The sequence below is a fragment of the Neltuma alba genome, unplaced genomic scaffold (genome assembly GCF_004799145.2).
Source record: "Neltuma alba isolate B1F8T4 unplaced genomic scaffold, ASM479914v2 tig00011439_pilon, whole genome shotgun sequence".
Lineage (NCBI taxonomy): Eukaryota > Viridiplantae > Streptophyta > Magnoliopsida > Fabales > Fabaceae > Neltuma > Neltuma alba.
Genome location: NW_021636121.1, coordinates 23,121 through 35,853, shown reverse-complemented (window position 1 = coordinate 35,853; position 12,733 = coordinate 23,121). Strand labels below are relative to the sequence as shown.

The following is a 12,733-nucleotide window of genomic DNA, read 5'->3' as shown; positions in this document are numbered from 1 at the left end:
TGAAAAAAATTTGAAATAGCCTAATTGTGTGATATAGAGTTAAATGGAAAAGATACTAAAATACCCTAAAAATACTAAAAGATAAATTGGGATGGGTGAATTTTAAAATCCCAAATCAAGCCCCTTATATTATTTTGAAATTTTAAAATATTGTGAAATGACAACATTGTTTATTCCTCCAGTGACTAGTTTTATATGGCTATTGACTACTCTAATTTCACTATTAATTATTTTTGCTTGCAAAGTTCCGATGACTTTGCATAGCTATTGACTATGTACAAGAGTAGTAAATAACTAAACAAAAAGTAGTCATTACATCTCCAATAGCACTTAATGCATTTTTTGAATTTTTGAAACAAAGGTAGTCAATAGCAAAACTAGAATAGTTAATAAATAAACAAGAGTAGTCACCAAGTTTGTAAAAATAAAAATAGTGAATCGCAATACTAAAGTAGTCAAAAGCTAAACTAAAGTAGTCATCAGAGCTATAAAAACAAATGCAATCAATAGCTAAAAAAAGTAATTAATACATAAGAAAGAGTAATCATTAGAGCTCTAGCGACTGGTCACTGAAGTTCTAGTGACATGTCATCTGAGCTTTGGCTACCAACTACACGAAGGGTCGTCGACACTGAAGTACCAAAAACCGAAAACCAGCTAAGGGTGTTGAGGTGGCAATATTAAAAATAAAAAAATAGTTAAGGGTATTTGTGTGATTTCGTAAGATTTGAAATTTTAAAAATAATACAAAGGGTTTGAATTGATATTATGAAATTTACCCAAACTGATTTATTTTTTTAGCAATTTTCAGAGTATTTTATTCTCTTTTTTCTTAGAGTTAATATTATTATATATTGATGGGTAAGCAAAATTTGAACGGAATGGATAAATATATGAAATATAGAAGACTCATTTCATGATAAACCTTATTTTAAATAAATTTAAAAAATAATAACCCCCAACCATACAGACTCATAGAGTTATATGTGAGTGTGTAAATATATACATATTTTTTTAATAATTATTCTATTTGTTAGAGTAAATAGTATAATGTAAATAATCAAATAATATATATCAGCTTAAATGTCATATTTTCTAATAGTTGATATATTAATCCAATACTTATTATAATTCGCTTATAAGTCATCCTCATATACTAAGGAATGCATTAAATTGATACTAATATAACCCTCAACAACAACAACTAATTTTATTCCACTAAATAACATTAGTTACATAGATCATCACACAACATATTTATATTTTATCAGAAATAAACTTTTTAGACAGATCTCATTCAATTACTTTCTAGTATTGTGTACTGATGAATCTTGCAACTCAATTCAGTTTGGGATAAGGATTTGGAGAACCTTTTAAGAGCATTAATTATAATTAAGGACTAACTTTAGAAATCTCAAAACAGAAGACAAAGATCCTTGGTTTGTTTGTTTGTTTGTTTTTTGAATTGGTTCTTTTTTTGACCTCATGAATTGGTTCTTTCAATATTTATCTTATTAATATTTTTAATATAATATATGGTCTTCAATGTGTAACTTCTATTACTATATCGATGATTACGATTTGCGAGACGTTATTTAAAATAATATTGATATTTGTTCAAATTTCAGCTTACTTTATTTTCTTTATTGTAATTTTAATTCTTAGCTCTTCATGACATCTTACCCTTACCGTTTAATTTAGCCGGAATGACCTAAATTAATTATGGATAATACTTATATTAAATTTCTTATATTTATTGTGTCAAAATTTTCAAGTAAATTTGACCAAATATCCTAGTTTTAAAATATTACTACCTCCGGTTTTATTTATAAGATTTTGTTTGTAGGCTACAAACAAAATCCTATAATTAGAACCGGAGGTAGTATCATTCCATTATAATCTAAGTATTTTATTAATTATTTTATTATGTTTCGTTGACAGTTTTATGCATCGACAGGAAAGAAAAAGTTGGGGGACTCATTATTTAAGAGTACGTGTCAAACTTGACTATTGCGTATACACACACATACATATTAGCCGAATTGCATGCGTATAGTTATATTAAATTGCCTAGTTTATTTCAATTTGAATTTCTCTTCAGTGTTATGCGACTTTGAACATATTCCAGTGTTTTTAAAAATTATATATTTTTTGAAATTAAGATGCTTTTTAATTTTTGTATATTAACCAAAGCATTATATTTTTTGCAATTTTTTCCTCCGTCATCGTCATTTATCATTAGTTTTGTCTGTCAATTTCTCATCAATTTCACATGACGAATATTTCGCAAATTAAAATTGAAAGTATCATTTTTAGAATTTTCGTCAATAAAAAAGGTTTTTTTTCCTACTAGTGAAATAAAAGCCTTTTTCATTTTTTACCAGAATAAAAACCTTTTGTTGACATCATGTTGACACTTAACGCCAGAAACTCCGATCCCTATTAATGAAGTAGGTTTAGCAAACACTAACCTAACCAAAACAAAGATTTAAATTAAAATTTAATATGTAACAGTCTAGGCTGGGACTTTTTCAATTAGATGCTATAAAAAATAAACAAAAAAGTACTTAAATGCCATACTTCTAAAAATATTTATTCACATCTTTCTACACAATAGTTTACGAGAGGAACAAGTTTCATCCCATTACTGATATGACATCATATTTTTTTAATTACAAAATCAAATCGTTCTTTCAAGGAATGATTTGTGCACAAATTTGAAGTCGTTTTTAAGGATGTTTTGGTTCAAAAGATGGAAAGAGAGGAGAGGGATTTTTTTTTTTTTTTTGCGCCAATAGGAGGAGGGGGATTTCAATGTTATCTATTTTGTTTGGACTGAAGAGGAAAGAGAGGAGGAGAGCAATTTTTTATGATCTGACATATGATTTGATAAGAGTGTGACAATTACCTTCTTTTACACACATAATGTAAGATTAGAAGGGTAATATAAAAATATTAAAAATTAATTATAAGGATATTATTCAACACAAATTAAAATACTATCATTTTCTTTCAAATCTGCCAATTTGGGAGTGGAGGGTTATGAAGGGGGAAAGAGAGAAATCTTTAAAAAATTTCCCTCGCCTCCTAAAAATTTTAGCAACTCAAACAAGAAAAAGGGAGCAAAATCCCTCTAACCTCCTCCCCTTCCATCCTCTCCTCTTATACCAAGTAAGCCCTAAATTTGAACCGTTTTAAATAAAGCACCTTGATAATATTGTTGAAAGTGTATCATTTGAGCATTTTCGTTTATTGTATATAATAGTAGTATATAGGTAGAAAAGCCGTCTGAATGAGCCATGCATAATACATAAAGAAAAACTTGGTATAATATTTCTCATACATAGTAGCAAAAATATTTTATTTTAATTTAATTTATTTTAGCATTTAATTCTTTATAGTTTGAGGTGATTTTTAATTAGGTTTCTATAATTTCATTATTAGACTCTTATAATTTTATCTTCTTTTAATCAAGTCCCTGTAATTTCTTTCCCTTTTATCATGTTGTTTTTAGTTTATTTTATTTGCTTTTATATATTAACAGAACAAACTATTAATGTGCCCCAAGCTCGTAAATTTGACTCAAGGTTAAATTGATAGCTTCTTGACCCAGTTTCAAAAGTTAACCGGGGGAAAAAAAAATCCTTCAAAACAAACTCTATTAACAAAGGAAAAATATTTAGATCAATTTTACTATATTTATTATGTGAAGTTTTCATTCCACATAGTGATATATATTTTTATGTGGTTTCATAATTAAATACTGTTATGTGTTAATATTTTAAAAATAAAATACATGACAATATGTGATTAGAGAAGATAATAAAATATAAAAAAATTTGATGTAAATATTTTTATTAACAGAAATATATCATTGTAATTACTTTATTTATTTTGATTATATATAGACGAAATAGATATAGACTGTAATATTGACATAGTGCTTGTTTGAGTTCGCAATTATAAGCATTTATTATAAATATGTTTTACGTAAGTTGAAATAAAATTTCTTTTACATATTTAGGAGGTGTTTTGATGAAAATCAAATCATAGTTTTAAAAGTGATTTTACGATATACGAAATAAATCTGTAAGAGAGTTTGTCTCAATATGCAGAAAATTATTTTTTAAAAACACTTTTAACATATTCTATAAATTATAATTAAAACTCACTTATAAACTATTCTAAGGGGTGTTTGGCAAAACAAGAAAAAATACTTTTAAATATCAAACCATGGTTTAAACCTGAAAATCATCCAAAGACTGCACATTTTGAGAAAACTAAAGTTTGGCCTGAAACCATAATTCTAGGTTGTGAAACCATAGCTGTACAAGAGGCAAAAAATTCTCACTTTTGGAGGGACATCAACGGATTACAGGTTTTGAAAGACGTGTCTCTTTCTTCTCTTTACAACCCCTACAAAACTTACCCAATATTTTCATATTATGTTTAATAAAAAAATATAATAAATTGATGACTTCAGCTCTAAATTTAATCAAATTATTTATATTTAATGTTTTCATCATATGATCATTAGAAAAAAAAATATTAGGAACATTCATAAATATATAGTAAGGGTATTATTTTTTAAAAATATATTTAATCTTATATTTTATACACAAACTAATTATTAATTAATCATATAAATAATAAATTGCCCTTACATATGTTTATTTAATTTAAAAAAATATTATGAAATTTCATGTTTAAAATCTTTAAGGTAAAATAATCATTTTTATAAAAATACATTTAATCTTATATCTTATAAATATATATACATATATGAATTATTAATTATTTATATTTTTATTATATTATTTATTATGTTGGAAAAATATATTCTTAAAAAATTATTATTTTCAATAAAAATATAAATTAAAATCTATTTTTTGTGTAATTGTCATATTAATTTATACCGTTTTTAGTAATTTGTACATTAAAAAAGTAATTCTGATAATAACTATTCAAACACTCTCACTTTATCAAAATTATTTTTTAACAAAATCTATTTTTTTAAATAATTTTTTTTCTAAAAGCTATTTTTCAAGTTATGATTTATCCAAATACTTCCTAAATGGGTTCATAATAGCATTTGCGCGGGCCAACAATGGGCATTTCTGTCCCCTCTTTTATTATCGTCATTTCACTTTTACACGCTTTGTTCCGTTCTGAACCGTCGTTTTCCCACGCTTACCTGGTCAGGAATAACATAGCAATAAAGCTAAGCTTGAATTGACTCTTTTACCCCTCCACTTTTGTATAAAAGAGAATATTTCCTAGGTTGGGTTGGGATGGAGTGGTTTTATCTATAGAAATTCTAAACAGGTTTGGACTTGAATTCTCTCCACTATCCTTCCCATTCTTTTTCCCTCCACTATCTTTTTTTTTCCCTTCACAACCATTAGATCAAAATTTTAATGGTTCAGATTTAACATCTTATAAAAATATTATTATTAAAAAATAAATAAATAAATTTAAATTGTTAAAATTTGGTATGAACATTTCATATCCTCTTCCCCTCCACTGCCCTCCTTTTCCCTTAACAACCATTAGGTCAATACTCCAAGGGCCCATATTTAATTTTTATAAAAATAAATATTATTATTAAAAATAGATAAATAAATTTAAACAGTTAAAATTTGATCTGATCAGTTCATAGCTGCAGACTGTAATTATAGAGTAATTTTTTTTAATTTTTTTATTGCAGTTATGAACTACTCATACCAAATTTTAATAGTTTAAATTTAAATTTTTTTAATAACATTATTTTTATAAGATGTTAAATCTGAACTATTAAAATTTTGATCCAATAGTTGTGAAGGAAAAAGAAAGATAGAGGAGGGAAAGAGGATGGGAAAGGTAGTGAAGAGAATCTAAGTCCAATCAAGTCCTAATAGTCTATATGAAATTTTTAGTGGAAAAAAAAAATTTTAATTCCTCAATCCTTACATTTTAACTCATGTAATTCGGTCTCAATAATTTTATCTTAGTTATAACCTCCTGAAATTTAATTCGTTACAACTATTTTTTTTGTCAACAACTCATTATGTAACATACTTTTAAAAAAATTGTTAAAAAATTAAATTAATTAAATAAAAGGGAAAAAGATAACAAATACCCTCAAAATTACTAAATGACAAATTAAGGTAGTTGAATTTTAAAATTCCAATTCAGGCCCTAGGTACCATTTTGAAATTTTCAAATCTTGTAAAATGACAACATTGTCCTTATTGTCGATGACTACTTTCATATAGCTATTGACTACTCTATTTTAACTATTGACTACTTTTGTTTTCAAAATTCTGATGACTGCTTTTATATAGCTATTGACTACACAAGAGTAGTAAATCACATTACTAGAGTAGTCAGTCACTTAACAAGAGTAGTCATCAGAGTTTAAAAGTAAATGTAATCAATAGCTAAAAAAGAGTAGTCAATATATAAGAAAGAGTAGTCACAAGAGTTTTGGTGATCAATTACTGGAGTTCTGATAACATGTCATAGAGTTTAAAAATAAATGTAGTTAACAGTTAAAAAAGAGTAGTTAATACATAAGACAGAGTAGTCACCGAAGCTTTAGTGATAGGTCACCGGAGCTCCGGTGACCAGTCGTTGGAGCTCCGATGGTTGGTTGCCGGCGTCGAAGCTTCGGCGGTTGGAATTGCTGAGGTGGCAGTATTTAGAAAAAAAGGTAAAAAAAATAGTAAAGGGCATTTGTGTAATTTTATAAGATTTCAAAATTTCAAAAAAGTACCTGGAGTCTAAATTGGCATTTTGAAATTCAGATACCCTTATTTGTCATTTAGTAATTTTGAGGGTATTTTAGTATCTTTTTTCCTAAATAAAATAATATTTTTTATTTTTGGAAAAAAAAAACCATCTTTGGTGGAAAAGATGAGGCATTTAAGAAGAAGAAGACTTTATGGGTCATTTATTGAAGAAAAAAATTTGAGGGGTGTGATTAATAAATGAAGTGGAAAAAATGAAAAGGAGACGGCTGAGTAGGAATGATAAATGGGAGGAGGGGAAGTGATAGGTAGAAGAGAAAAAGAGAGTGAGAGACAAAGAGGAAAAGAGAAATTGAGCGAGTTGAGTTGCAGAGTACATGATAAGTTTTAAGGATCAATTAGGTACATAAAAATACTTCTTTTTATTAAATTTTCTTTATGGATGCTTTTTATATATTTAGAGATTTATATTAGTACTATCATTATAATATTTAGAGAAAATTTTGCAGTTTGAATACAGAGTACGTAGTGAGTTTTGATAATATATGACCGTAAAAATTTAAAGATACATTATTAGTAAATTTTAATCAGTTTATTTTTATTCATTGATTGTTTTGAGAATTTTAAACTAATATTTTAGTTAAAAAATATATTATTCAAGACATTTAGAATGTTTTTACCCATTAAATTTAAGTTAAATAACTTATTTGGGTTATTTAATATATCATTAAAATTTTAATCAGTTTAAAATGTGAAATAGGTTAAGGTTATATTATTAAAAAAATTTTGAAGCTGAAAACTTAAGTTATAAATTGAGAATTTTACACAATTAAATAAAATCAATATTTGTTTATAATTTGAATGAGTTATTTGGGTGGAGGAAAAATGTTATTTGAAGTAAGAATTTTTGGATAGTAAATATATTTGTGTATATATATTAATAATAATAATAAATTCTATGTAATTTAAGTTATTTATTTATATATATATTAAATTGTATCCACATTATTTGTAGATTATCTTATATTTCAGAATCTGTAATTTGTGCTCTTATTCCTCAAGTTATGAGGTTAAGCTTAGAGTAGATGTAACCATGATTAATTTATTTTATATGATTGATATGGATTGTAAGGTTTTCTTAATTGGTGAAGCGGGAAGTATATTAACTCAAATATTATTGGTTTGTATTGTTTAAATATTTGTATCATTTTAAAGAGTAGAGTTGATGTTATGTGATGAATTATGAGATATATGTACTAGTTAAGATTGTTATATTATGATTATGCATTGGGGTCATAAATGAAGATTGGGATTTTTTATTATGTTAAAGAGTAGATTTGTCATCTTTGTCATCTCACCCATAATTGGTATTTCAGTTAGCTCCTCTATCAAGTGATACTCTATCACACTCATGTAGAAAATATGTATTGTCTTTCTACTTAATGCATAGCCACCACATTAGCCTTTTCTGGATGGTACTTCAACTTAAAATCACAATACGTTAAGAATTCCATCCATCTTGGTTGATGATTATTTAACTCTTTCTTGTCATACCAGGTGCTTTGAGCTTTTGTAGTCACTAAAAATCTCAAATTGCATACCATATGGATAGTGTCTCCAAATCTTTAAGGCAAATACCATTGCTGCTAGTTCCAAATCATGGGTGGGGTAATTCTTCTCATGAGCTCTCAATTGTCTAGATACATATGTTACCACCTTGTTATCTTGTATCAATACACAACCCAAACCTTTTAAAGATGCATCTATGTACACTATGTATAGTTGTGATGGTTCAGGTATAGTAAGGACATGTGTTGTGGTCAACTTTGTTTTCAAATCTTAAAATGCAATTTCACACCTTTTCATTCACACAAAAAGCTTATCCTTCTTTATCAAGTTAGTTAATAGCATGACTATCTGAGAAAAGCCTTTAATGAAAAGGTGGTAATACTCGATTAATTCCACAAAGCTTCTCACTTCAGTCATAGACTTGGGAGTTTCTCATTTCAACACTGCCTCTACTTTACTTGGACAGGTACTACATGACTTAAAAATTTACCTCCTTCAATCAAAACTCACACTTGTTTAGTTTGGCGTACAACTTGTTCTCTCTCGATATCTGTAATACAATATGAAGGTGTTTACAATGCTCTTTCTCGTTCTTCAAGTATATGTGGATATTATCAATGAAGACTACAACAAACTAATCTAAATAAGGCCTCATACTATCCCACTATTACTTTGCTCTTCCTTCTAATAGAATTGTGGCAACTTGCAGCTTCTGTTGGGAATTATAATTCACTATACTAAACAAGGTCTCCAATCAGTCCATTCGAGCCTCTACTTCTATGGAATTTAGACTACCCTTGAAAGTTGGAGGGCTGAAGTAGCCTATATACTTCCAAACTGTTGTTATAGGAATATCGGGTAATACCTTAGTAACTTCTTCTTCATTCATCGTTTCGTGCTCATTTGACTGGCCTCTATTATGTCCAATATTATCACCATCATGATGACCTTTCATCTCTTGAGAGATCTCAGCTTCTTTGTTCCTTTGGTTATCTTCTATTTTTCTAACCCTCTCATCAATAGAAAGAATCACAGCCTGCAATCGTCTCAAGATCTCATCATTAGTCTGATTAGCTTGGCTATTACCATAAGGTGGCTAGTGACTTTCCTTACCAGTATCAGTAGTATGCCTGGTACTTACTATATCTCCCCACCTAAGAGTAGAACCCCATAAGGTTTTTTTATCTCTGGTGCATTCCATATAGTCTTGATGACAATATACAATCATTACACTTAAACTTCCATTCTATTTTTCTCTTTTTCTATTTTTCTTAAGTGTTTCCCTTTCCTTTTTGTGGGGTTCTGCTCTTAGGTGAGGAGAGATGGTAAGTTCTGCCCTTAGGTGAGGAGAGATGGTAAGTACCAGGTGTCTATTGATGTTGGTACAAGCTATTATTTTTTCTATTAATGAGCGAGTTAGAAAAATAGAAGATAACCGAAGGAACATGGAAGCCGACATCTCTCAAGAGATGGAGGTCATCGTGATGGTAATAGTATTAGACATAATAGGGGCCAATCAAATGAGCAGGAAATAGTGAATGAAGAAGAAGTTGCTGAGGTATTACCAGATATTCCTATAACAATAGTTTGGAAGTATATAGGCCGCTTTAACCCTCCAATTTTCAAGGCTAGCCTGAATTCAGTAGAAGAAGAGGCTTGGATAGATCGATTAGAGATCCTATTTAGTACAATGAATTGTAGTGCCTAAGAAGGTGGAGGTTGCCAAGGTTCTATTAGAAGAAAGAACAAAGCAATGGTGGCATAGTATAAGGTCTAGGGATGACAAGAGAATAGTTTGGAATAAATTCAAGGATTTTTCTTTGATTATTTCTTTTCAAAACAGAAGGAAGCGGAGTTCTATGCCCTTTAACAAGGGAACATGCATGAAGATCAATTCATTACCCATTTCATACATCTATCTAAGTAGAGGCTTTTTCACATTAATATAAAATATATAATTTTATTTTTTTATAATATAAAGACTAATTTTTTCAATGGTTAAATTGTAAGAATTTAGTTGTATCAAATTGAAGTCTAGAAACTAAGTTATAATCAGCTTAAAATTATAAGAATTGAGACACCTGAATTAAAAGTTTAGAGACTAATAAATTTCAAATGAGAAAAAAATGAAGAGATTAATTTTTCAAATTTTTTTTGTCTTCGTCAGTTATTAGCTAATCTCATTACATTAATTATTCACATTTTCGCTCACACTTTTTTTCTTTATTACATACTACATTAAGTTTATAATATAAAACCTAGTTAATTAATTTTAAAAAATAAAAAAATAAAAAATTACTTAATTATAATATATGTTTGATAATTTTTTTAAAAAAATTTATATATATTATTATATTATACATTAATTTATAAGTCAGACATATCAATTTAAAAACAAAAAGATAAATATAATATTTTAAATTGATTCATTTAACTTTTCTAATCTCTTTAGGTTAGTGAACTAATTTTATATTAAGAGAGTGTTTGGTTTAATAAAAAAAAACTTTCACATAAATTAAGATAAATTTTTTTTACATATTTATTTTATATGTTGTAAAATTATTTTTAAAATTATAATTTAGTTTTAGGGTAGCAACATTGTTATTCAAAATAAAACTCGCGTGTTCACTGTTCAGGAATCTGACTCATCGACAGCTGGCTGAGAAGCTTCAAGCTAGCCGACAGAGAACCTCCACATTCAAGATTCGATGCACCAAATCAAACACCAGTGGCTTGACTTGCGTATCCTCCAAATCGTCTGTATAAACATTAAAAAAAAACCAACAAGAGAAAAGGCCAAAAAAAGAAAAGAAAAACACTTGCACACCTCTGATTATTCATTAATTACAAGACTTATTCAAATTAAAGTCCGAGTACAGAGTAAAATTGTCTTGCTATTTAAGGCTAACTCTTCAAGTTTCGATGCTTGACCCCCAAGAGAACAGATGAAACGACAAGTCGTTTCGAGTTATTTCTCTCTCAAACTGTGAGCAAATACAGATAAAGTCACTGTGGAGGGTCCATCTTCCTTTAACGCACGAACAGCTTCAAGTTTCAAGGCATTGATTCTCGCACGAATCTCATTGCTTTCTTCTCCTTCCATCATCAACCTCCTTATGGCTTCTGCAATCTCTTCCTTCTCCACAATCCCATTCTTATTGACATTTACCTTTGGCCACACAGCCACCTTTAATCCATTGGTCAGCAAAACGGCGTTCATCCTCTGTTCTGCAAAAAGTGGCCACGGTATAAACGGCACGCCATGAACAATACCCTCAAGCGTTGAGTTCCAACCACAGTGACTTAAGAATCCACCAACTGAACCGTGTCTAAGAATTTGAATCTGTGGTGCCCATGAAGGAATAACCAAACCTCGTTCTTTAGTTCTCTCCAGAAACCCTTCTGGTAAGAAATCAAGAGGATTCTGATTTGAGGTATCAAGATAAGCAGCACTAGAAACTTTACTTGGGGATCTCAGAACCCATAAGAATCTTGTTTCGCTTAGTTCCAATCCGTGAGCCAGTTCATTGATCTGATCTTGAGACAGGGTCCCACCACTCCCAAACGAGACATAGAGAACAGATTTAGGTGGGTGATTGTTCAACCATGTTAAACAATCGAAGCGATCTGATCCGTTTGTGTCGTTGCTTGACCCACTTTGTATAATGGGTCCGACAGGAAAAACCTGAGGCTTCTTCTTCTTCCCTTGGATTTCTTCTCTTAAAGATCTTATGGTCCCTGGTTCTAATTCTTCAAAGCTGTTGAAGAGAACTCCATCTGCAAGACTGAACTTTCTGGATCGTTCTAGAAACATCTTGTAGGGTGAGCTGGACCGATCCTGAAACACCCTAGGAAGATCTCTCCCATGAATCGGAAGACAACCTGGGATCTCTACCGGTTCCTTAAGGTCTCTGAACTCTGAAGAAACCGTTTCATCCAGAAGTAATGAATAATAATAAAGTGAAAACACCATAGCAGCTTGTGGAAGGTATATGTAAGAGAAGACGTTGAGTTCTGAAGCGAAGGCTAGAGAATCTACGGCAAAAATATCAACAACCAAAGCTGCGAGGCCATCTCTGGATTTCATGGACTTCAGTTCGTTGTGGATATATGGAAGTGATAAAGTCACTGTGCCTTCGATTTGGAATGCTAGAATATCGGGTTGAGAAATTCTCTCTTTGGGAATTGGTTGGAGTAAAATGTAATGGATGTTTGAAGGAAGAGATTGAAGGCAGGCTATGGAGGAAGGCGAGTGAGATCCGAAGGCTGGAACGATGCAGGTGACATGAAAATCTGGATGAAGATGAACAAGTCGCTTGGAGAATTCAAGAATCGGAACAAGATGGCTGAATCCTGGACTGGCTATGACGGCGATTTGAGTTGTTTTCTCCATTATGGGTTGATTAGCTCTCAATAAGGCCTCCCGTTTTGTGCTT

The 12,733-nt window shown here is 29.7% G+C and overlaps 1 protein-coding gene across 1 annotated transcript; it reads right to left on the bottom strand.

Moving 5' to 3' along the window:
- Positions 1-11,261: 11,261 nt before the first annotated feature.
- Positions 11,262-12,733, bottom strand: LOC114713608 (hydroquinone glucosyltransferase-like). Its single transcript, XM_028898278.1, has one exon. It carries the CDS (start codon positions 12,688-12,690, stop codon positions 11,266-11,268), a length of 1,425 nt encoding a protein of 474 aa, XP_028754111.1. The 5' UTR covers positions 12,691-12,733; the 3' UTR covers positions 11,262-11,265.